Raw genomic sequence first — 22,783 nt, 5'->3', positions numbered from 1 at the left:
ATGTTGTCCGGTTGTTGTCCGGTGCCACTTTGTCAGCCTGACCACATAATGGATGGGCCTAAAGTCCTTGTGCCGATGTGCCGCTGTCGAACTGTCAGTGTTTTGCAAGTCCACATGTGCAACATCGCGTTCCAGACTGGTACCCGGATTTCCTTGCGACCTGGCTGCTAACCCCCACCGCTGACTGCAGGATTTCACGCTGCCGCTACGACTTCATAGACGTGCCCGAACCTGCCTGAGGCGGTCATTTACAGAATTTACATTAGTAATCTGACTCCGAGTCAGTCAGAACTCCAAGGTCAGCCAATTTCGGCAAATTCCAAATAAAGTAATTCGCATTTACATAAGCACTTCAAATTGGACTCTGAAGTGATCAACATTGACCAAAGACCATGGACTTTACAGAAATCTACAAACAATCCGGAAACCTTGCGTCGTTTAGCCCAGGCGCTCACTTCATTCTCAACGTCGTCGAAAACACCTTGATCGTCAGGCGAACGGATACTCTACAGATTGCGCGCACATGGACAGTCACCGCGCCTTCCAGTACAGCTAGCATTCTAACCAACTCAAAATCAACACCATCAAGCTTGGATGTTTCCTCAGAAGGGTGGATATCTCATGCTGGTTGGTCGTGCGACTCCGAATATCTCTTCGCTGCATCCGCGAAGAAAGGCATCGTAGAGGTTTTCAAGCTTAGGGATGAAAATTGGAATGCCCGAATTGAAGCTGGTGTTGAAGGCCTCCTCAAAGCTGAGTGGGCACCGGACGGTCGCCATATCCTTTGTTTTTCTCAGTGGGGCGTAAGTATAACTCCTTTCCGACCGTCTGTAGGTTGTTTATGATTCGTCGGCAGCTTCGAGTCACCATTTGGTCTCTAGTCACGGGCAATGCTACTTACATACAGTTCCCAATACACCCCGACAGAGGTATCGTGAAATAGTATTACCACCTACTTGTCATGTTATCTAATCAAGCACAGGTTACGCTTTCCGTTCTGATTCCCGCTACTTTGTCTTGGCTGAGCGACATAGGTCAAAAGACGCCATAGGTGTGTATGACACAACTGACGGTTACAAATTAGTGCGGGTAAGCATGATTTCATTGTTTCCATTCATCGCTCATGACCGGAAAGGCATTCACAGCATTTTCCCGTACCAACGTCCAATCTGTCATCACTGGCTTTATCCCCGACTGGTAATCATATCGCCATTTGGGAGGGTATTTTGGAGGTGTGTCATCTCAGATCGCAAATCCAAGAGCCGGCTAAATGCTTTATCGGCAGTACAAATTGCATATCCTGTCTCTGGCCGGAGATGTGCAAGGGACTTTTTCACCCAAGCCAAATCCGGGGTTTGGTGTTCGTAATGCAGCTTGGCATCCTACCGGAATGTTCCTTGCTGTAGCAGGATGGGACGACAAGGTATGTGCGTCCGCCGTTACACCATCATTGTCGAACTTTTCTAGATCCACATCCTCGATGGCCTTACTTGGTCTGTCGCTGCAACGCTCGAGTTGTCAAGTAAGATACCAGTTGGCGCTGTAAGTAAATGTATTAAACAAGGTGGAAGATGCTCAATCTTGGTAGACACTATGGCGCGAACCGTCAAACTGGCTTGAAACTACGCAAGGTCGAGGATTTCTGTCTTGTGCGCAACATATTATTGTCGCATCCATTGGGTGACACCGCTGACAGAGTGCCCTCCAATCAGATGAACGACTACAAGGGCCACAAACAATCAGCTTGCAGCGCACAGATCCGACGAAGTCAAACCCAAAGTCGGGTGCAGTCCAGCTTGAATGGAATAAGACTGGCACGTTGCTGCTAGTGCGGTTTGGTTTGCTAAGACATTTATTTCTTTTGACCTAATTTAACATAATGACTGTAGAAAACTGCCCCACGGTAGTTCATTTGTACGATTTTCCAGCATCGTCGGATCCATTCGTTCCCCGGCTACGTTGTGTTTTTCAACACTCGAAGTCAGTCCTGCATGCACAGTGGAATCCAGTCCGTAAAGGCAGCTTGGCCCTGTGCAGCGGGAGTGGTAGCATTTACACATGGAGTGACGAGTGGATTGGAGAGAACGGGGTAGAGGAAGATATGGCGGAGTGCATCGGTGTACCAGCGAACAGTAGGTTGACCCGTTATTTCTCTGCATTCATGATGATTGACGGCTTCATAGCAAAATTTGACACAAGAGGTATCAAATGGGCTCCTGACGGGAAAGGGCTGGTGTTGTTAGACAAGGAGGTGTTTTGTTGTGCGTTCGAGGTGGAAGAAGATGGTACTGAAAGCTGACAGTTTTGTTATAATATATGGCCTTCACTGTTTATCTCACATGGTTGCTTTGAAAGGCTACTAAAATTAGCACTTGGCGCTGCACGGTCATCCTATCGCGTCACTGCCGTCGACGACGCAGGCCAACGGCAGAAACCGTTCAAAGGGCTGACATAATCACATTAGCACATTTTCGCAAGCGTTCAATTCCGCCGTAGTACGGCGAGCCCATTCATTCCATTCCATCTTGTCGTCCAATGCTTTCCCGTTCTCTCCGTGCTGCCAGGCTTGCAGACCGTCGACTTGTTTCTCTAGGTGCATCCCGATGGCAGAGGACGTATGCAACACCGTCGGGTCACAATGATAGCAAACCGCAGCGGAATGAAGAGGATGAGGGAAATGTGCAGAAAGGCAAGGAGAGGGCTAACAATAATGCAGCTAAAGAATCCGGAGATGGAGGTCCAGAAATCCCGAAAGGACTTGAGGGTTTTTTCAAGCGGTATCAGCAGCAGACTTGGTCTCGTCAGTCCTCCGACGAAGACGAGACTCCACGACAGAAACCACCACCACCACCACCGGGCGGTAATAACCCTAATAATGGATTTAATGTCAACCAACTTGCTCTCCTCGCCACGTCTGCTGCTATATTTTATGCTCTGACTAATTCTTCATCTTCGGGCTCGCGAGAAATTACCTGGCAGGAGTTCCGCACCGCATTCCTCGACAAAGCTCTAGTTGACAAACTCATCGTTATCAACCGGCAGAAAGTCCGCGTCAAGTTGCACTCTAATGCCACTGGCGCAATGTACCCCGCAGCATCTCTCGGTGGAGGAGATTACTATTTCTCCATAGGCAGTGTCGAGGCTTTTGAACGGAAGCTTGACGAGGCTCAGGCAGAGCTTGGTATTCCTCCTCACGAGCGGATACCAGTCGCCTACCACGACGAGATATCTACCTTCAATACCATTCTCAACTTCGCTCCCACTATCCTTTTCGCCGGTCTCCTTCTGTACATGTCGCGACGAGCTGGAGGTAGCGCGGGTGGTGGCCCAGGTGGCATCTTCAGCATCGGAAAGAGCAAAGCTAAACTTTTCAACAAGGATACGGATGTAAAGGTCAAGTTCAAGGATGTTGCAGGTATGGACGAGGCAAAGGAAGAGATCATGGAATTTGTGAAGTTTTTGAAGGAGCCCGCGAAGTTTGAGAAGCTTGGTGCAAAGATACCACGCGGAGCTATCTTATCAGGACCTCCAGGAACTGGAAAAACCTTGCTAGCAAAAGCGACTGCTGGCGAGGCCTCTGTCCCCTTCCTGTCCGTGTCTGGCTCAGAGTTCGTCGAGATGTTCGTTGGTGTCGGCTCCTCCCGTGTCCGTGATCTGTTTGCGTCGGCAAAGAAGAATGCACCTTGCATTATTTTTGTTGATGAAATTGATGCCATTGGAAAGGCCAGAGGCAAAGGAAGTAGCTTCGGTGGAAATGACGAGCGAGAGTCGACTCTCAATCAGTTATTGGTGGAGATGGACGGTTTCGGAACCCAGGAGCACGTTGTAGTACTCGCAGGAACCAATCGTCCAGATGTCCTAGATCCCGCTCTCATGCGACCTGGGCGTTTTGACCGTCACATAGCCATTGACCGCCCAGATGTCTCCGGCCGCAAAGGGATCTTTATGGTGCACCTCAAACCACTCCGGCTAGCACAGGAGCTCGATACGGACAAGCTTGCTCAGAAGCTCGCCGTTCTTACCCCGGGTTTCTCAGGAGCAGACATCGCGAATGTTTGTAATGAAGCTGCTCTTCATGCTGCACGCAAGGGTCATGAGTCTGTCAAGGTGGACGACTTTGAGAGCGCAATTGAGCGTGTCATCGCAGGTCTGGAGCGCAAGAGCAGAGTTCTTAGTTCGGAGGAGAAGAAAACTGTTGCTTATCATGAGGCTGGTCACGCTGTCTGCGGCTGGTTCCTCGAACATGCCGACCCGCTTCTCAAAGTAAGCATTATCCCTCGTGGCGTTGGGGCCTTGGGATATGCGCAAGTGAGTACAGATACTCTTTGACGGTATCTATTAAATAATGATTTTCCCCCGCAGTACCTTCCTCCAGACCGCTACCTGCTCTCGACTCCGCAAATGTTGGACCGAATATGCATGACCCTTGGCGGCCGTGTATCAGAGGAGATTTTCTTTGGTCCAGAAAATATCACGACAGGTGCTCAAGATGATCTTCAAAAGATCACTCGCATGGCATTTGAAGCATGCGCAAACTATGGCATGAATACTATCATTGGTCCCGTCAGTTATGGTGGTCGTGAGAGCCAGAAGGAAAGTTGGACGAAACCATTCAGTGAGAAGACGAGCGAAATGTTGGATTCTGAGGTGCGGAAAATGATCATGTAGGTGGATTCGTATGATCTCTGCAACATTAGCTAATAATTCTATTTCAGCGGAGCACATCAGCGGACCACTGAGCTTCTGACACTCCACCGGGAGAGCGTGGAGAAGGTTGCCCAGCTTCTACTGAAGAAGGAAGTCATTACACGGTATGTTACGCGGCGTCCATTCCGACTGCCCTAAGTTGACGATTGTTTGTGTAGTGAGGATATGATTGACCTCTTGGGTAAACGCCCGTTTGCCAATAAATCCGACGATATGGACAAGTGGCTAGATGATAACCGCGGTCATGAGCGCAGCGCTCCAGCACCGATTGAGGAAGCCCCACAGAGCACTGTAGATCCCGCCCCTGCACCTGTCGCCACGTCGACAAAAATAGAAGATTACAAGTGGTAGTTCCTTTCTTCTCTTGCACCGACATACTGGGTTTCGTTTCACGAGGAGGCTCTCGACGCAACCACATATATGTTATGTATCTTCGATTTCACGCGACGATCGTGTTACCCTTCTACTTACCGTTCTCGCTGCATACTAAATAGTATTTAAAGGGTATATCGGAATTGACTCCACTCATCACCTTTCTCGCGTCGTGCATCGTTGACTGTCTCGAATCGCCCATTCTTCAAGGCCAACTCATCCATCTCCCCAGAATTGTTGCTGTCGATTACCTCATCACGCTCTCCTCTGTCCCTTCGCTCGTTCTCCCTACGCAACAGGAACATGAATGCTGCTGAGCATAACCAGCCAATTGCAATGTAGGCAAGAATGATGCCATGACCAAGCCTGTACCAAGGTGCATCCTCCGCACGATACTACGGGCCGATAAACAGGCAGTGAGTTTGAGCTAGCTTTCCGGACTCACAACGTTCGAGGAAACAGCTCCGTTCAAATTTCCCCTTGATTGATGTCAATTACACTGCCTGGTGGCATATGTGAGGGCCGACGTACCACCCGATGGCCATGGCTAGTGTGACGCCTCGTTTATAGGAGCCCTCGACATTGCTTGCCACCCATGCTCTGAAGTACGGTCAGTGAGAGAAGTGAGAACAAACAAACAAACGTACACCGAATTCGCTGTTTCATAGCCACATCAGTTCCATGCTATTTGAGTGCGGAGGAGGATTGACACATACGGACTGCAGGATATATAGCGCTGAGGATGAGAATGTTCAAGCTAGCACAAATGTTCGAGTTAGAGTGCATCTCATGAGACTTACGATGCAGCTAGGAAGCATGCGAAATAGGACAATGCTGGAGTCCTGGATGTGATTAATATGATATAGCCAACCAGACCTGGAAGATCTATAGCCTATGTTTCGGTATTGAAAGTTGAAAACACTTGCCCGTTCCGAATAGAATTCTATCGTGTACATAAGACCTCGAAAGTTATTGAAAAATGATGTTACGCACAAATTGATGTACCCTCTCTTCCCGAGACGGTCACCGACTAATCCGACGACCACGGTCACTATGCATGACCAGACATAAACGGGCACGGAAAGCAGATTCGCTGTTGTCGCTGTGTAACCTGGGTACTGGGGTCAAGTACTCTAGCAGAATAAATGTTGATAACACTCACCGAGCTACCAGTTTCAGCCGCAAGGCAAGGAACGTTGATGAGTGAGGGATAATATCTGAACCTGTGGAAGATATACGAACCTCGTTGATGATTATCGGGGTGAATAAGGAAAACGCGAATAATGGACCATCACTGACGACGTATTAGAGTAATCGCAATGTTATAGCTCTTTGACCCACAATCCCATATATATACCCACTATGTACACTCAGTACCACTGACAACAATAACATGAACGCACGTACTTGCCAAGTAGGTTTTCCAGTCTCTGAGGCTTTGCCAAATATATCGGACTTTGAATTCCTCGCCGCCAGCGCTGAACTGCATGTCGTCCCTCAAACGTCTAATGACGAAAACCCCTGTGTTCATGTCAGTGTCAGGTAAGTGTCTGGGAGATTTTCTTTTGCTACTTACTCTCTTCCTTGGTGAGAAACCCAGCTGTTTCAGGGAAATTCGAGATGACCCAATATGAAACAACTGCACACAATACGGTGAAGAGTCCTTCGAGAATGAAAATCCAAGACCAGCCAGGCTTTCCTGCGACACCATTCATGTTGGATATAGCGGCGGCAAGGAGACCGCCTACGAGCATACGATGACTCACAAAACCTCGGATGTACTGTGAAGCACTCACTGAATGCTCCTGCTATAGTAGCAGAAGTGAAGAATGCTGCTATCCGTGTACCAAGCTCGGACCGCTTGTACCAGCTGCATGCGCGATATCAGTACCACGAAGTGGGTTTCTGAGACACATGAGACTTATCAACATACCAAGAGATATAAAATACGATTCCGGGGTATAAACCAGCCTCCGCCACTCCAAGCAGTACTCGCAAGGCTAGAAATTAATGCTGGTCTCGACAGTGATCAGCTTTCAGAGTATACCAGGCTTACTGACGAGCCCTCCGTAATTATGTAGAAATCCGTGGCACATCTTGCCTAGAGTGATTACATTGCGAAGATGTTAATGAGCTTCTAACACATACCATGACAATTCCCCAAATGAACATCATTGAAGAAAGCCATATCGAGGGTCGAATCCTTCTGAGGATTACATTGCTTATAGGCTGTATAGCCTAAGGTCAGTACGGGCAAACATCGCACATATCCCCCTTACCTCAAGCAATGCATATGGAAAGAAGAAGACAGTAAGTGCAATGAGGTATTGCTTGTCTGTGATTCCCAAGTCGGTTACCATGTGGTATAGCTGAAAACGCATCAGGGTATTGAAGTTAGACTGACTAGCTAGCCAAAAGCATCACCTTCGCATTTCCTATACTTCCCCGATCCAAAAAGTTGAGAAAATAGAGGAGGGCCAACCAAGGTACGACTCGGATATCGATTTTACGAAGGAGTCGTCTCTCGTCGACTTGACTGGTGTCGACATGAGCCTCGTAGAGCTCGTCCTTGTCTGCTGCCAATGATACGACAGATCCTGAATGCGACATCAGACAAAAGGATGATAAACTAAGTATCAAACAGTCTTATCACGTATAAATAGTGGATCTCCAATAGTGCGCTTGGAACACGGCCGCCCTATCATGATAGTATGAGCATATAGTACATGTTGGGACACCGAGATCCTTCTCAGGCTGTCGGACTCCAACTACAGCATCTTCACATCAAAGGAACACTTTACGATATTCATCAATCCCAACAACGACTTCCAGTCCCCTAAGTGCCTCCCTGAACCAATTCTTCACGTCCTCCGTATCAACCCCAGCAGCTCTTACAACCGCGCCTTTGCCATCATCTACAGGAGTCAGGGACCAAAGGAACCTCTCCGGGGCGGCACGCTTGAAAATAGAAATAGTGCGGTACTTTGCCTGCAAGTCAGTCACGACATCATGTGTCCGGGGCCCATAAAGAAGTAGCATGGCATAGCATGAATAGGGCGCAAGCCTATCTTTGAGCATCCGAAGTGGTGCGCGGCTAGTATGATTTGACGAGCAGGACTCAGACGCAGTTTGGGTATCAAGGGACGAGTTATCTAGCAGTAAAACGTCCCGTGCGACGCGTCGGCCTTCTATGAAAACTTCGTTAACGCTGTAATACCGGAGGAAATCCCAGTCCTCCCCCATAGACCTGCGCCCTGAGGTAATCCAGTCTAGCAACACAATCGACGCGCTCCCAGCAAGATGGAATGTTTGCACTTGGGTATAAGATGCAGAGCGGAAGCACGTGACAGGGTCGGGGAGGAGGAAGAGCGCGCTGTCAGGAGCTATGGTGACTTCCATGGATTGAGTCGTGACTGCTTGTAGACTCGGACTGCTTGGAGTTGGTTGGGAAGAAGATCTTCGAAAACGCGTGGATGCTCTGTTGCCAGCGCGCGTTTTGAAAACTTTGGTAGATCCCTGACGGATGTGGTCTCAGACTGGTCATCCTCATACAACATACACCATCGCACCTGTGAGAGTAGTAAGAGCTTGCATTCTTTTCCTACTTCGACGATAAGTTGCATGCAGTCCCCGCCAACCAGACCACCGCCATAGCTCATCACGTATACTATAGCAACCCCATGTTCTGCAACTCTAGGTGATAAGAGCTTAAGCGGGTATGACGACGAGAGCTTCGAAAAGACGACAGTTGATGAATGTAGATCACAGCTGATATGTCCAGTGCCCACAGTGATGTCCTCTCCAGCCGTGGAGGACATTCGTTGTCAATTGACATGGAATGTCTGAGAGCAATACAATAACAAGCTGACAGAACCTGAAGGCGTATTCCCAAAATGATTACACTTCGGCTTATACTCAATCATTTGAACCTAGCAAAGCCTGGCAAACCTATTCACAACGTTTCGGCCAAGTTTCGGTGAGTGTTTGAACAGCGTATTCCATATTATCCCATACACATTGAGTCAAGACGTTGAGCCAAGACGAAGCAGAAGTACTCAGAGCAACGAAAAGGAAAGAAAAAGGATAATCCAAACGAGCGACAATAAAAGAATCAAGCAAAAGTAATAAGATATGCGAACAAAGACGAATCGAATTGACGACACACAAACAATCGAGGGAGTGGCATGGAACAAATCCAATAATTTTGTACTGCAAATCTGGGAAGCTCCGGAAAAGGATGTGTAAATCAAAGACATGCATAGGGTCGTCGTGCAGGTCGATCAGAGGAAGAGCGGGGAACAGCATAAGATACGAAAATAATATCAATACTGCCGGGTAGCCAGGGCACGGATTTCATACAGGTCTCGTCGATCAGGCGAACCAAAAGGGTCCATCTGCCGTGACGTTCGCCATCCTTTGATTTCTTGCTTGTGTCTTTCTTCTGCAGTGCGACATATTTCCACAAAATCATCGGCCACGTCGTAAACAATGGATGCCCTTGAACCACGATCGCTTTCCGACTCTGAATTTGTGCGTATTCGACTGCGTGCTGGGCTGGGGGCGGTGATGATGATAGCGGAATTTGTCGAGCTGCTTGTGTCTGATATCGTGCCACCAGTGCACCCCTGGCTGGCACGGATTGTGCCTCCCTTCGTTTCCCATGCATTTTCATCGTCCTCATCATCTGCGAGATCGGCGAAGACATCTGGTTCTTCCTCATCGGGAGGTAATGTCGACACCCAGCACATCCGTGTAGGGTCGAAGATCATGTTGCCGACCTTGCGGGCACCGGCGGCAAAGGAGCCCACTGGGGATCCAATGGATGACCCGGTGAGGTGTGTAATCAATGCAGGGCGTGTGGAAGTTCCGACAACCGTGTCGAAATCACGGAGCACTTGATCATTCCCTTCCCAACGAAGGTTTGTCGGATTCCATTTCATTTCGCCCACAACTGCGTTGACGCTCCCATGAACACCAAATTAGGAGCTACTATGACTCGATCGTACCTTTTGGTCCACTTGCACTGCCGAGGTGGCGGATCAGGGTAGGTTTTCTCCTTGTGTGGCCGAGCACAGGCGATGAGCCATCTTTCTTCTTCTTTATGGAAATCTCGGTGCCAGAAGTCTTTGGGAATTCAATGCGACCCGTGCGCCTCAAGGTGTTGGTGGCGGGTGCGAGTGCGCCCGAGACATCTATAGTAGGAAGGTACATGAGGAGGGCGAGCACACAAATACACGTGTTCTTACCTGGACTAGGGACATCCTTTCTTCCCTTCTTGCGCATCGTACCTGTCTCCTTATCTTTCTCCTTGTCGGAGGACTTTGACAAGTTACCAATAGGACAACGATTTGTCGCCTTGGGTTGTACCCTAAATCTTCCCTCCTTATCTCGGTCTGTCGGGAGGTCGTCAAAGGCATCCAGTTCAGTACCATCACCATATGTGCGTTGTCGCTTTGGTCGGCGTAGAACTTTGGGAGCTGATGTCGAAGGTATGAGTGATGTCTGTGTCTGTGCAGCACGACTACGTAATGATGTTATTGAAGGAGGACGAGGCGGTATTGGTGATGTTGCGCGATGTGAAGGCTGAGGTGCAGGGAGGGTAGTGACAGTGGCAGGTCCGGGGAAGACAGAAGACAGGGCAGGTCGCGACTTCATACGTATTGAAGTTGGCATAGTCAAGCGCAGTGCGGCAGGATTTGAAGAAGGGGTAGATGGCCTCGTGGGTGGCACGATAAAGTCGAGGCCGTGGATACGACTGGTTGAGCTCGTGTGTGACTTTGCGCGTGAGGCGGCTGTGGGTGCCTCGTAGCGTGCAAGTTTACCTGATGATGGACCTGCAGTAATGACGGTACCAGAGCCTGATGCCTGAGAGGTGCCGCATTCCATTAAGGAAGACAAAGACGCTTTGCGGGTGAGCCCCTTGCGTTGTATTGAAGGAGGGGTAGGGGGTTTAAGGCCAGAATGCGACTTTTGTCCGCGGAGACTGCCTGGTTTAGGAGATAAAAAGGTGTTTGTTGGAGGAGGAGGGGCGGCGGAAAGTGCTTCCTTATAAGTGAGAGCACGTGTACACAATGGACGGGGTGGGGGTGAAGACGAAAGCTTAATGCGCTGTAACTGACGGGCAGATGATATGGGAGGATTTACAGGTGACTTTGCCCTATCAGCCCTCATCCTTGAGGGCGGACGTGCGGGCAAGAGTGCACGAGCAGGAGCGCTTTTGCTACGGTTGTAGCGCTGGCTCTGCTTTACGTTGACGAGCCTGCTTGGGCTGAAATCGTCATCATCCTCGATAACAAGACCCGTTTCAAAGTCATCTTCGGGGTCGGGGCTGGCAACCTTTATACGTTGGTCCGTCATCAGGACCTGTTTCTTGAGTTCGAGCATCTTTTTAAGATGCTTTGCGCTCTGGCTGGACTCGAAGAGGTCGGAGGGAACAACTAGTCCCTCCAGCTCGCTCTCGTTTTCGTCGCATTCACTTTCCTCCGTTTCGTGTAAGGAAAGGGAGGATACAGAGTTTGATGACGAAGAAGCATCGGCGAGACCGAGGGAGGAATATGCATCAGAGGATTGAGAAGATGAAGTATGATCACCCCATTCCAAGGAGTTCTTGGAAGAACGATGGCTAAGTGAGAGAGGTGCGAGGGACAACTGTGTGAGGTTTGAAGGAAGAGCGAAGGCAGATTCGATGTCCTCGTCGATGGGAAAAGGAGGGGGTTTTGCAAGAGCCATTTGAAGAGCGGCGACCTTTATGGTAGACACACCTTCATCTTCTTCCTCATCTTCTTCCTCCTGACAGGTGAGTGGGGGACGAATTGTGATCATGTTGCCAGAGACAATCCTTGAGAAGTGTGACCTGGCAGTCATGCCAGCGACAACGGCCTTTGCCTTTGCGCCGCCAGTTTTACCGAGGTCCATTTCAATATCCCAATCCGTAGCGTCATCTTCATCATCATCCTTGTCGGATTCAACGTCGAGAGAACGAATATGGTCGCCATCTGGTAGGTCAAAGTCTGCGTCTGGCCACTCTTCACGAGCGAGCGGTAGTATGGGAGCTGGAATGGTGGACATGTTGGATTACAGTATTTGTTGTAAATATACTAAGCCCCGTTCGGGGCTGGCGAAGTAGAAGGTCAGTGGAGTTTAATGGTAGGGAGCGTATTGGAGAGAGAAGGGCGACTAGGAGATAGGCCGAATGATAAATGTGTACCGGACGGTGTGATCTTCACATACGCGACCTATGAACGAACAATGGCCTTGGGTGAGGACTTAGCTTGATCCTCGTGTCCAATCAACGAAAACGAAGTCGTCGAGGAGATGTTTGTGACTATTTGTCACTCAATGTGACAATACTCCAATGTCTTCGTCACAAATAAACCAAAACAATATCAAGTTGTATTTATTTGTACACCGGGAGAAGCGTATGTATACAGCCTTCGCAGTATACCGAAGCACTAGTATGGCATTAGTAGCCGCCTCTGCCTCGCCTCGTGTTCGATCTCATCCTCGGAACCATCCAGATCTTCGCTATCAGAACCGCTTTCATCTCCGTCAGTCATCCTCTCAATATACTCATCTACACCTTTCCTCATCCGGATACCCCTTTCTGCCATAATGTCCACGAATCCATCAAGCTCGCGAGCACTAAACACAGAACGAAGTGGCCCAAAAGCCATCATATATAAATCTGCACATGATATTCAGCGGATGGTTTGATAGATATCACAATATACTTTACCTTTGGCAAGCGGGCATTCATTCACTGCTCTGTAAAGCAGTTTCTTCGCCCTTTGCAACTCCCCGACCCGAACCTCAAATTCCAAAATGATGCGCCACAAAATAGCGCTTCCCGTCGTCCTGAAAATAATGTCAATTCATGACAGCCGGAGCAGGATAATCACACAAACCTCTCACTCTCCGCAGCCGCAGTAAGTCCGCTCCTCGTCCTTTCGATCTCACTCTGCCATCGCCCTTTCTCCCACCCAGCCACCCACACTTCTGCGATACGCCGTGAAATACTCTTTTCCTTTGGGCCCCCGTCAGCTGTGCTTTGTCCGAGTTGGGCGCGTACGCGACCCCAGATACCATGCCCCTTCTCAGCCTCTAGAAACATTCCAAATACCAGGCTATTGTCCGGGTAAGTGTCGACGGCAATCTGCAGTCGATCCCTCAGGACAGCCGGTGGAGTGGGACTTCGTAGCATGACTGAATGATTGTACAATAGCATAAGAGATGCCACCATCGTGCTCTCTCTTGGACCAGAACTCTCGTTAACGCTCGGCTGAGAGTCGAAGATCGTGAGTGCCCCATCTTGAGCCGAGGAAGTAAGCAGTTCGATCAAGGCTCGCAGTTTTATCCAACCCTCCCGGTCCTTCCACTGCTCATGAGCGCAGCTAATCGTATCGTCGAGGGCGCGTTTTACACGAAGAACCATCATACCACCCGCACCTTCGATGTTGACTGAGTGCTGGATAACACGTAGTGCCGCATTTTGGTCACCACTGAGCCATTCCATCTCAGCCCAATCCCACCATAACTGACCAACGAAAGGCTGACTAGGCGAGTGCCGAGAGGCTACAAGTACCGTTTGATAGATCTTACGGGCATCATCCACGTGCTCGCGCAAGCGCTCAAGACGTGCGTGGGTTGCCCAGTGCGGTAAAGAATCTCGTGCTGTCGACAAAAACGTCCGCGAGAGCTTTAGGGCACTGCACCAGCATAAGTGCCACTGGCACACATCAAGAAACGGATCGCACCTTTTGATATTAAGAGCTGCCTCAAATGCTAATGCGTAAACATCCCACTCATAGTCCTCCCTACCACACCTGAGCTGCTTGAACACGGCTCGTACGAAATCCTGGTCGATCCCTTGCAGATCAACAGCAGCCCACATGCGCCACTTCTCTTGGCCTACCCACTCCAACGGTCCGAGGGCATTGCAACTCCACTCTTTGATCGGACCGAACGCGCTAGAAAATTCTCGTTCTCTCCCTATGAGTGTGCCAGCATGAGAGTCAGCCATCAACTGCCGCTTTCCCGCAGTAGCAGGGAAAATCGAGTCCAATCGCGAGAAAGAACAGAGGTAAGTGAATGACCATCGGTCATCCCAAGATCCCTGCGACAGCGTTTCTGCGAGACCGGGAATATGGAAGCCTAGAACGGATAACCAAATTAGGCGGAACGCATTCTTGGCACCTTCCGTGCGGAGGGGCAATAGTAGTGCCTTGATATCCGAAAGCAGAACTGTTGCGTATGGGTCAGACTCGCTCATTGTGTCCGCGGAGGCGGGCACACGTGATGTGCGATCGGCGCGAGACTCATCGTAATGCCATTGGACATATGGATCTTTCGATTGGATGTCAACGTCCATCTGGGGAACCGCCTTCAGCGGGGAACCGGAGATATCAGGTCTACCGCGTGAGATCCAGTCACCCCAACCTTTCGCTCCAGGCTCGCCGGCGCGCGGTACTTCGGACTCCCAAAATTCTTCGAGGGATTCCACTTGCAATTCAAGGGGAAGTCCGTACAATGACTGGGGTACCTCGAATGTTCTATCTCAAGTGTGAAAATAATACTCAATCGGAATGGGATTCCACAGTACTCACAGTTCCGCTTGTGCCTGGAATAAGGCTGTGGCACGTTCATAGTAGCCTGAAACATACCGATAAGGAATATGGATAACGCGGCAGTAGTTCCGTACCTGCTTGTTGGAATGCGACTGCAACTCGCCACACGACCCGTAGTTTATCAATTTCACGCCTTTCAGAGCTACCGAGCGCGCTTAAGACGCGCGTCGCATCTGTGACTGACGTGTCAACTCCACCGGCAGCGGTGCGAATCCGCCATTCAAGCCATTCCATCCAAATTTCAATTCCGCCAAGTTTCAGGGCTTCCTCCCACTCGGCCTTGATTTTACTCTCATGCCAGACTTCCTCTCCTGCCCTTAGGTACTTCAGGAATAGAGTGCGAGATGACCGGTTATGTGGATGGGCAGCACGAGCACGGGTAAGAATAGCAAGTGTTATCTCTGCGCGAGCTTTGGTTGCGTTTTTTGAGGTGACGGGAATGTTCGATAATGAGTGTCTCACGAGTGACAACCACGTCTCGACTGAAGATGGATTGGCAGCCAATTGCTGCTCGAGTGTCTTGAAGGATAACTGGTGTGATGTGAGAATGGGTGTTTCTGACTCATCACCTGAGCTGTCATCATCTGAAGCAGACGACTGGGAGTCTGAATCAAGGTGCTCTTGCTGCCTGGTTACAGAACGATAGTCTTCGGCAGCTTTGTGACCACGGTCGGAGGGTAGTCGCAAGAAACCGTCCACCTCCTCATGCTTGTAACTATCCCCGGATCCAATAATGCGTCGAGACGGGGGTGCTGCCAATAATGTTGTCACGCTTGAGTCAGTCAGGGCTGGTTGCTAGAGACAAGGTTATTCATGGACGTCTGTTTGACGTAGGACTACGGTACCTTATGCCTCCTTCCTATGTTTATCTCTATGCCCTTACCTCTGCGATAGATAGCCCAGTCCCCATCAAGACCAAGAATACTTCTACCACCTTGCACATCATTTAGACATCAACAAGACATCCGATAGATGACTTACGGTCTACGATATGATACTTCGGGACATTACCAGCGTGAATACCGCCGTAGGTAACATTTAGTTGGTCACCTTTCCGATCAGAGATGAACACTGGGGGAGAATCCCATTGGCTTTCTTGAATATCACTCTGAGCAAGACGTCTGTCCTCCTCGGCCTTGATTTTTTCATCATCTGGTATACTCACTCCCTTCCATGTATGTCCGTGTTGCCTGGGAAGTACCGGCTCGAAGTCGTGCTTTGCCGTCCTATGCTTCTTGTCTTTTCGAGACTGGTCTCGCAACTTCTTGCTGCCACGTCGGTTCTTATCCTTTTTAACAATTCTATCTTTCTCCCGAGCGTCTGTGGAGTTTTCATTTCGCGTCCGGTCCAGGGTATTCCTACTCGGTCCAGGGTCAAGGTCTGGGAACGAGGCAAACGAGGGTGGAAAAGACGAAAATGAGGGTGTGGACATTTCGAATGGAGCTCAAGGAAGGAGCATCAAACAATTCGGTCGTTGTAGTCAAGTCAGCTGGGTGGCTCGTGGTGTGCAAGGAGCTGTATTCTCAAATCCGTCCAGACTTGATGATCATCAACCATCTACATTTGACCTACATAGATCTGTTTAAGTAAGCTGTGCTTTCGGAAATTCCCGATGAGAAACCGAAACCCCTCACCTCGTTACTCGGAAACCTATTTATTTCATATCGAAGCTCGATTTCACTGCAAGCTGTCGCTTTAGCCTCACCCTCACGGTTCGCTCCAAGTAACCTCAACTTTGCAATGCGTCCCCTCACAGAAGACGAAAGCAAAGCCGTTTTCACAAAACTTGCCAACTACATTGTACGTATAATTGCCTCTGTTTTGATACCCCTTCTTTACTGACCTTATGAAAATCAGGGAAAGAACCTCATCCACCTCATCGACCGCAAGGATGAGCCATATTGTTTCAGGCTGCATAAAGATAGGGTCTACTACGTCTCAGAATCGTCGATGCGCATGAGCATATCGGTCGCTCGGCCAAATTTCGTCAGCGTTGGCACTTGCTTCGGAAAATTCAGCAAAAGCGGCAAGTTCAAGTTGCATGTAACGGCGCTTGATCATATCGCACAATATGCAAAATACAAGGTGCGTCATATGAACTTGCTACCTTTTTGGTGATTTTCGTAACGCATTTGTTTACTCGACGTCCGACAGGTTTGGATCAAATCAAACGGAGAGATGCCGTTCCTGTACGGCAATCATGTTGTGAAGGCGCATCTTGGCCGGATAACAGAAGATACTCCTGAGCATCAAGGGGTGGTGGTCTTCAGTATGAGTGATGTACCACTAGTACGTATTCTTTGCTGATGCCTTCGGCCCAGACTCACCATTTTTGCAGGGCTTTGGCGTCACAGCCCGGTCAACGGTAGATACCCGGAAACTAGATCCAACAGCCATAATCGTCTTTCATCAAGCGTAAGCTCCATTTATCATTGTATTTGCTGTGTCTTACGATGTATCCTTTCCTAGTGACGTTGGTGAATACCTAAGAGACGAGGTAAATTCATAAGTAATATATCGAAAGTTCTCATTCGCTTACATGGTTTGCATCAGGAAACCTTATTTTGATCGCTCCACTTTTCTTTTCATTCGTTCTTTTGGTATGGGAGGTTTATGGACCCACACATCTTAGCTTACCCGTTCACATGTCAGTGGTTTTGTAGTGCTTCGTCACGCGTAGATCGCGTATCACACCGTCCCTTTACTCTGGTAAAAGTATCGTAGTTTCACCTTACGGATGAAAGTTCTGTCTATTTATCGGTAGAAGGTATATGATCCTACATATTTACATTGAGTGATGAATATCCGTCACAAGACGTGAAGTACACTGGAATCATCAATCGCAGTAATATTATGTGCCCAAAATGTCCCGGTAAGTCTGCAATGCGGTCTCGAAGTCTACGTTCATATCGTCCTCGAGATATCTCTCTGGATCATAGTAACAAATCGGGAAATACTCAACCGTCTCTAGATCTCCCTCCTCGCTGTCATATGCTGAATCAATGATGCCGAGGAGACGCTCTCGAAAGTCTCGTCATCACTGTCGTAGTCGAAGTCCCTCGACATTGAATCAACGCCGGCGTTGACTATGTTTCGGAATGATTCATAACCAGCACAAGTGGCCCCATAAGACGAGACATAATCCATGTCCCGCTTATATATATGTCCTGCATCATGCTGCACGTGAACCCCTGGAAAATGCCACTGCAGGGTCTCGTGGTGCCGCACCGAGTCGGGAGGAATGACAAGGTGGAGGCGAGGCCCTGTAGTTCTGAGCAGCGCCCAATCCAATAACCTAATGGCTTGGAGTTGCGGAAAACACTGAGACTTCCATGACACCTGTATGACATTGGGATCGGGGGCGGAAGGGTGCCACGTTGCCCGAATATCCATCCACCGCAAAGTCTTGTGCGACAAAGATCTCCCATGCATAGGTGAGGAACAGTGGTCTGGAAGTATTTGAATATTTTGCGTGTCCAGAAGGGGTTCATGAGAGCCCACGAATTCAGTCATAAGTGGGAATAATGCAAGGTGCTCCAGGGCGTGGCAGCGGTCTAGAACCGACTGAACGGATTGTGAGTGCAGAAGAGGCTCAACAGCGTACTCGCGGTCGAGGGGAGCAGTGATGGGAAGTGTCGTCAGGCGTTTGCTGTGTGCATCCAAAAATTTGAGGTACTGTGAGACCTGAGATGGTTTGGGTCGCCATTCATACATCGTGAAACGGCAAAGGCAAGGCAGGTTCCAATTCCGGGCAATTTCGTCAAGGAAATCTAATTTGTGGAGATAGGACCATATCACGGTAATCTGAAATTCCTGGAGGTGTTCGAGGGTAAGATATTTGACGTAATCCTTGTCGCAGGTATCAAAGAACAAAGACAGGATGGTGAGACTTTTGCACTGCGGAAGGCATAGGAGAATGTCTGACAAACGCTCGCTTCAAACTTGAACGTCAAGATGGACTACTTTCTGGAGGTCATACTGACGTGTAGAGGGTACCAACAGGTTGCGGATACCAATAAGGTCGCGGATACCCATACTTAGTGATAATCGCGTAGCATTTGGGCTCATCCCCAAGATGTGTTGAAGGGCGTCATCGAACATCACAAAGCATTGGGACATCACATGGCAAGACATTTTGATATCCATGATCATCTCACCAAGTCGCGTATTGCCCTGCAAAGTACTGAGAAGTGCTGCGACTTGTCCGATGTGGCGAAAATGTATTTTCCGGTATAGCAAAGGGGTACCGATCTCCCGCCAACATTTGCAGACGAGAATTAAAGATTTCTTGGTTCGTTGCGCCAGACACCAGGCAGACAAAGGTCCGCAAGCCAAGGATGCATCCAGAAAGACTGTGGGAGGAAGTGCGAATTCAAGTATATCTAGTAATATTTCTGGAGGCGGCTGCTTGAATGCGAGTGGCTTGCTAGCCTCTGAATCACTAGCATCAGAGTGTCCTCCCTACAAGACAATCCTATTAATTGCTTGCCCCGACGAGTAGCGGAGGGGCTCACTCTGGAAGTGGGCGGTGACAGAAGCGCTGAGGAGTGCTCTGCAAAGGAGTCCGACTGACTCATTTTATAGGTACGATATAGTACTGCAATCACTGATTATGCCCAACCGATGTCTTAATGATAGATCAGTAAACATGATCCTTGAGAACAAATAAATGATATGAACATTGAAAACATACAGGGCACTGGGTTATACGGTGAAAGGAATTACGTATACTGGCCGTCCAACCTGCGGTATGTTAGAATGATTGTTTGGAGATGATCGATGATGGCTCGAAGGATGATGCTAAAGGCTCTAACTAAATATTGATAAAGTTCAATTGCAATTTCACAAACCTCGATGTAATCACACGCAGGTGGTATGCACGTGGCGTACTTTGCAGAGTGTACAAACTGAGGCACTACTACTGGCTTAAGGCCCCAAGGTCGTTCCTCATATCCTCACCACCACCACCATGGTCTCCACTGAGTCATCATATACTCGCTGGGAATCCCTCAAGGATGAGGAAGTTACAGTTAGTGATGTTCAGGACACTCTTGCCCCAGCCAACGATGACCTGTGGGTGGCAGCTGCCTGCACCGACCGGTTCGTGAGCGACGAAGTAGTTCAACGTTCCCTCATCGAACTTGGAATCAATCGAACGAGCGCAGCTGTGCAGAGGTGCAAAGAGGTCCTTCTCCGACCCTCTAGGGCTCCTGGAAGTTCTGACGCTGTAAATGAGCCCAAAGAACTGCTTAGTGCGTACTTCACTGATACACCTGAAGATGCACAACTGTGTCACATTCGGACTGTTCTACTTGCGCGCCTCAACAGACTGAACTCCTTCGCCGAGATCTACAAGGAGCTTCTGGCGAAGAAGAGAGACGAAGAAGACAATCCAGGGATCGATGAAGAATGGGAAGATGACCCTTGGAAAGAAGAAGTGGAAGCTTCTATCATTGCTCACGCAGCAACTCCTGTTCAGTCGCTGCAGGACTTTTTGACGAAGGATATCTTGGATATGGCATGCTTTTACGCATCGCAGGAGTGTTTCGACGCTGTGCGAACTCTTCTAACGTACCACCGCTCGTGTCTGTGGCCGTCCCGCTTCAGCATTCTGGAAAGCATACCATGTCACTCCCACCCTTCCGACTATCGTGACTTTCTTCCAGCTTGTGACGCGGCCACAGACAAAGAACTCGCAAGCCCGTTACTCAGATGGCGGACAGAAGAAGATTGGGTGGAGTCAACGGAGGTTCAAGCGGCTCTTTCACAAATGAAGCTCTCAGCTGAACTCGGAACTCTGCATTCCTCAGCCAGCGCCGCTTCCAAAGAAAGTCAGCTGTTATCTGCACAACAACTGACTAGTTGGTACAAGAAACGTGTCGACCAGGTCATATCATCGACAGGGATGCTAGACATAGCATTGTCCCTTGTGCAGCATGCTGGCTCTCTAGGTATCCCAGACCTTGACGAGCTAGGAGAAGATCTGAGCTTGATGACCCGGCTGGTTTATGACATTCCTCAGGCCTGGGTTCAAGATGATGAGGATTGGACTTTAGCACGCTGGCGGAGCATGGAACCGTCCCAAGTCGTGGGCGCATATCTAGCACATTCAACAACAGACACCGTAGCTAAGGACATCTCGCGGTTAATCATGCCCTATCTCTTTGTTTTGGAGTCGCGATCGGAACGAGCTGGTCAGCCTGACCCAGATCTTCCCGACCGTCTTCTTCATAATTACGTTCTTGGTGCACCGTTGGATATCGTCGCGGCAATCATTGAAGCCTCCAAACGAACATTGCTTCCGCCACAAAGGGTTATCAAGAATGACGAGGACGTTGCACGGCTTGCTCTGGCTTGCCTTTATGGCAGCGATAGCCTCACGGAGTGGATGACAATGAGCCGTATTTTTGAATGCCTTCCCGCATGGGAAATTGGCCCAAGCCCCGAAGATGAAGCAGACGAAGCAGGCGCTACGATCGTTTCTCTTGGAGACTTCGTGACGCCATCCACAGCGCACCCTCAGTGTGGCCCTACAGATCTACTTTACTTCTTCAAGCCTCTTCCAATCGCCTCGCTCTCGCGCGCGCTTGACATTCTTGACGTTCACCTTGAATCCGGAGAGATATTTGCGCGATGGAACGTTCCTGCACCGTTACGCTGGTTCCTTCAAAGCGCAGGTAATGTCACAGAACAGCGTGCTTGGGCCAACAGGATGGCTCGTCGTACTGGTGCCGCCGTCGACAAACTTGGGCAGATGGAGGACTGGGAATGGTTACTCAATGACATGTTGAAACTTTGTGGGAAAAACGAATCTGGTGTACCAAGTGCCTTTGGACTTTTGACGGAAGAAGAGGTGTCATCCATATTTTTCAGCGGGCTTCTGAGTTCTGGTCGTGAGTGTACCAGCTTTTTGCCTTGACTCTATGCTCAACCGTCAATCAGGATTTGATATCGCCAAAAACCTTATCCATTCTAAGCACGGCAAGCTAACCCTTCGGGCGTCTAAAATCGAAGATCTCTGCCTTGCCGCGTCTCGCGAATTTTATGATAACGCAAGTTCTGCTAATTACAAAGTTGGCGACATGAAGCTTGCCTATGACTGGTGAGCCCTTATAATACCGGAGGATACAAGGTGCTCATGCTTCATCTAGCTTGGATGTTCCTGCACCATCTCAGCAGTTAACAAAGGAGCGAGATTTCATTGAAGCTACATCCCGCCTCTCTTCATTCAACATCATGTCTCGACCAGGAATTCCCATTTTGCCCATCGAGATACGACTCACCAAAGACCGCCTATCCCTAATCTCCCGGGTCCTTTCGAGCAATGCAGGCGCCTATAAGCATACACAAGTAATGCTCGACCTCCTTCACAAACTCGGGTTCCGAGATGACGTCGTTGCAGAGGTGAAGACTCTCGCAATGATATCTGACGCCGCATTACAAGCGGAGGATTTCGCGCGGGCGTTTGACACGAATCAAAAAATGATTGATGTAGTGTTCAAGCTTCGCTCAGCTATTACATCATCAGGGTCAGAGGATCTACGATTCCAGGAGGCCAGCGAAGTTTGCTGGCTCGCCTGCTTTCAGCTTGGGCGGCATCCAGAATTCCCGGACGTCGAACAGAAGCTCACGCTTATGGGCCGTGCGTTGGAGCTGTGCCCGGCAGACAAACTGAATGATATTTTGATTCCTTGGCGGCGAATGGAACAAGAAGATTTGGAGGTGCGCAAGGAACGACTTGCCGATCACTCCCCCCGTCCGAAACCTGCCGCTACAAAACCTGTCTCTTCCCTGCAATCACGCTTAAACAATCTCCATGTTCCCACAACTCCCCTTCTTAATGCCGAGGATGCGGCTGCCCTCGCTGGTCGAGCCTTCAGCCGCGTGGCATCTAATTTCCCTTTCAGAGTCAGTGGACGCGAGCGCTCGGAGAGTCGCGAGGGTCAAGCCAGGTCGGGAAGTCGAGATGAAAGTCGTCACAGGCTGGACGGTGAAGACGTCACCCAACAAGCAAGCCGAGCGCTTCAACGAGGCATTGGCTGGCTGTTAGGGGCAGACGACGAAAGCTGAGCCAGTCGAAC

At 49.5% G+C, this 22,783-nt stretch overlaps 9 protein-coding genes across 9 annotated transcripts; 4 read left to right on the top strand and 5 right to left on the bottom strand.

The window, feature by feature from the left end:
• Positions 1-66: 66 nt before the first annotated feature.
• On the top strand, positions 67-2,458 carry BJ212DRAFT_299846 (quinon protein alcohol dehydrogenase-like superfamily). The gene is made up of 11 exons (XM_041342860.1): positions 67-298; positions 371-803; positions 857-929; positions 983-1,089; positions 1,146-1,232; positions 1,286-1,423; positions 1,483-1,542; positions 1,589-1,649; positions 1,713-1,838; positions 1,890-2,132; positions 2,184-2,458. Exons 2-11 carry the CDS (start codon positions 393-395, stop codon positions 2,297-2,299), a joined length of 1,422 nt encoding a protein of 473 aa, XP_041199059.1. The 5' UTR covers positions 67-298; positions 371-392; the 3' UTR covers positions 2,300-2,458.
• A 77-nt stretch (positions 2,459-2,535) lies between these two features.
• Positions 2,536-5,058, top strand: BJ212DRAFT_1259453 (ATP-dependent metallopeptidase Hfl; the record flags this gene model as incomplete). Its single annotated transcript, XM_041330026.1, has 4 exons — positions 2,536-4,308; positions 4,363-4,664; positions 4,716-4,811; positions 4,866-5,058. 4 exons carry the CDS (start codon positions 2,536-2,538, stop codon positions 5,056-5,058), a joined length of 2,364 nt encoding a protein of 787 aa, XP_041199058.1.
• A 146-nt stretch (positions 5,059-5,204) lies between these two features.
• On the bottom strand, positions 5,205-7,689 carry BJ212DRAFT_1258413 (MFS general substrate transporter; the record flags this gene model as incomplete). The annotated part of the gene is made up of 15 exons (XM_041329936.1): positions 5,205-5,474; positions 5,525-5,558; positions 5,611-5,679; positions 5,880-5,971; positions 6,069-6,190; positions 6,303-6,373; positions 6,421-6,439; positions 6,487-6,600; positions 6,656-6,823; positions 6,876-6,949; positions 7,013-7,079; positions 7,136-7,175; positions 7,228-7,308; positions 7,359-7,448; positions 7,504-7,689. The coding sequence occupies 15 exons, from the start codon at positions 7,687-7,689 to the stop codon at positions 5,205-5,207; spliced, it is 1,497 nt and encodes a 498-aa protein (XP_041199057.1).
• A 174-nt stretch (positions 7,690-7,863) lies between these two features.
• On the bottom strand, positions 7,864-8,897 carry BJ212DRAFT_1259685 (UreD-domain-containing protein; the record flags this gene model as incomplete). The annotated part of the gene is made up of 2 exons (XM_041330045.1): positions 7,864-8,595; positions 8,649-8,897. 2 exons carry the CDS (start codon positions 8,895-8,897, stop codon positions 7,864-7,866), a joined length of 981 nt encoding a protein of 326 aa, XP_041199056.1.
• Positions 8,898-9,056: 159 nt separating this feature from the next.
• BJ212DRAFT_1316232 (uncharacterized protein) lies at positions 9,057-12,413 on the bottom strand. Its single transcript, XM_041334192.1, has 3 exons — positions 10,326-12,413; positions 10,086-10,271; positions 9,057-10,030 (listed from the first exon to the last, which is right to left on the bottom strand). The coding sequence occupies exons 1-3, from the start codon at positions 12,145-12,147 to the stop codon at positions 9,402-9,404; spliced, it is 2,637 nt and encodes an 878-aa protein (XP_041199055.1). The 5' UTR covers positions 12,148-12,413; the 3' UTR covers positions 9,057-9,401.
• On the bottom strand, positions 12,414-16,255 carry BJ212DRAFT_1316228 (NRDE-2, necessary for RNA interference-domain-containing protein). The gene is made up of 8 exons (XM_041334191.1): positions 15,684-16,255; positions 15,548-15,636; positions 14,777-15,497; positions 14,682-14,727; positions 13,833-14,627; positions 12,984-13,784; positions 12,815-12,933; positions 12,414-12,763 (listed from the first exon to the last, which is right to left on the bottom strand). Exons 1-8 carry the CDS (start codon positions 16,132-16,134, stop codon positions 12,531-12,533), a joined length of 3,255 nt encoding a protein of 1,084 aa, XP_041199054.1. The 5' UTR covers positions 16,135-16,255; the 3' UTR covers positions 12,414-12,530.
• An 18-nt stretch (positions 16,256-16,273) lies between these two features.
• BJ212DRAFT_1316227 (cytosolic large ribosomal subunit protein) lies at positions 16,274-17,536 on the top strand. Its single transcript, XM_041334190.1, has 7 exons — positions 16,274-16,502; positions 16,560-16,787; positions 16,857-16,991; positions 17,041-17,117; positions 17,172-17,199; positions 17,256-17,302; positions 17,355-17,536. The coding sequence occupies exons 1-6, from the start codon at positions 16,443-16,445 to the stop codon at positions 17,268-17,270; spliced, it is 543 nt and encodes a 180-aa protein (XP_041199053.1). The 5' UTR covers positions 16,274-16,442; the 3' UTR covers positions 17,271-17,302; positions 17,355-17,536.
• Positions 17,537-17,669: 133 nt separating this feature from the next.
• On the bottom strand, positions 17,670-19,521 carry BJ212DRAFT_1584252 (uncharacterized protein; the record flags this gene model as incomplete). Its single annotated transcript, XM_041342336.1, has 4 exons — positions 19,383-19,521; positions 19,217-19,329; positions 18,666-19,163; positions 17,670-18,599 (listed from the first exon to the last, which is right to left on the bottom strand). The coding sequence occupies exons 2-4, from the start codon at positions 19,277-19,279 to the stop codon at positions 17,670-17,672; spliced, it is 1,491 nt and encodes a 496-aa protein (XP_041199052.1). The 5' UTR covers positions 19,280-19,329; positions 19,383-19,521.
• Positions 19,522-19,671: 150 nt separating this feature from the next.
• On the top strand, positions 19,672-22,772 carry BJ212DRAFT_1475176 (secretory pathway protein Sec39-domain-containing protein; the record flags this gene model as incomplete). The annotated part of the gene is made up of 3 exons (XM_041339206.1): positions 19,672-21,595; positions 21,645-21,804; positions 21,854-22,772. The coding sequence occupies 3 exons, from the start codon at positions 19,672-19,674 to the stop codon at positions 22,770-22,772; spliced, it is 3,003 nt and encodes a 1,000-aa protein (XP_041199051.1).
• Between the last annotated feature and the right edge of the window lie 11 nt (positions 22,773-22,783).

The sequence above is a fragment of the Suillus subaureus genome (assembly GCF_016647635.1).
Source record: "Suillus subaureus strain MN1 chromosome Unknown BJ212scaffold_2, whole genome shotgun sequence".
Lineage (NCBI taxonomy): Eukaryota > Fungi > Basidiomycota > Agaricomycetes > Boletales > Suillaceae > Suillus > Suillus subaureus.
The sequence above is the reverse complement of the archived record's forward strand: the minus strand, read 5'-3'. Positions and strand labels throughout refer to the sequence as shown.

Coding starts and splice junctions, on each gene's coding strand:
- BJ212DRAFT_1316232 (XM_041334192.1), bottom strand. CDS start 12,147: ATGTCCACCATTCCAGCTCCCATACTACCGCTCGCTCGTGAAGAGTGG. Junction 10,272..10,325: donor AAAGGATGTCCCTAGTCCAG/GTAAGAACACGT, acceptor TTCCTACTATAG/ATGTCTCGGGCGCACTCGCA. Junction 10,031..10,085: donor CAGTGCAAGTGGACCAAAAG/GTACGATCGAGT, acceptor GCGTCAACGCAG/TTGTGGGCGAAATGAAATGG.
- BJ212DRAFT_1316228 (XM_041334191.1), bottom strand. CDS start 16,134: ATGTCCACACCCTCATTTTCGTCTTTTCCACCCTCGTTTGCCTCGTTC. Junction 13,785..13,832: donor GCAGCTCTTAATATCAAAAG/GTGCGATCCGTT, acceptor ATGCTGGTGCAG/TGCCCTAAAGCTCTCGCGGA. Junction 12,764..12,814: donor TGAATGCCCGCTTGCCAAAG/GTAAAGTATATT, acceptor TATCATGTGCAG/ATTTATATATGATGGCTTTT.
- BJ212DRAFT_1316227 (XM_041334190.1), top strand. CDS start 16,443: ATGCGTCCCCTCACAGAAGACGAAAGCAAAGCCGTTTTCACAAAACTT. Junction 16,788..16,856: donor CACAATATGCAAAATACAAG/GTGCGTCATATG, acceptor GACGTCCGACAG/GTTTGGATCAAATCAAACGG. Junction 16,992..17,040: donor GTATGAGTGATGTACCACTA/GTACGTATTCTT, acceptor CCATTTTTGCAG/GGCTTTGGCGTCACAGCCCG.
- BJ212DRAFT_299846 (XM_041342860.1), top strand. CDS start 393: ATGGACTTTACAGAAATCTACAAACAATCCGGAAACCTTGCGTCGTTT. Junction 1,090..1,145: donor ACGGTTACAAATTAGTGCGG/GTAAGCATGATT, acceptor AGGCATTCACAG/CATTTTCCCGTACCAACGTC. Junction 2,133..2,183: donor CATCGGTGTACCAGCGAACA/GTAGGTTGACCC, acceptor ACGGCTTCATAG/CAAAATTTGACACAAGAGGT.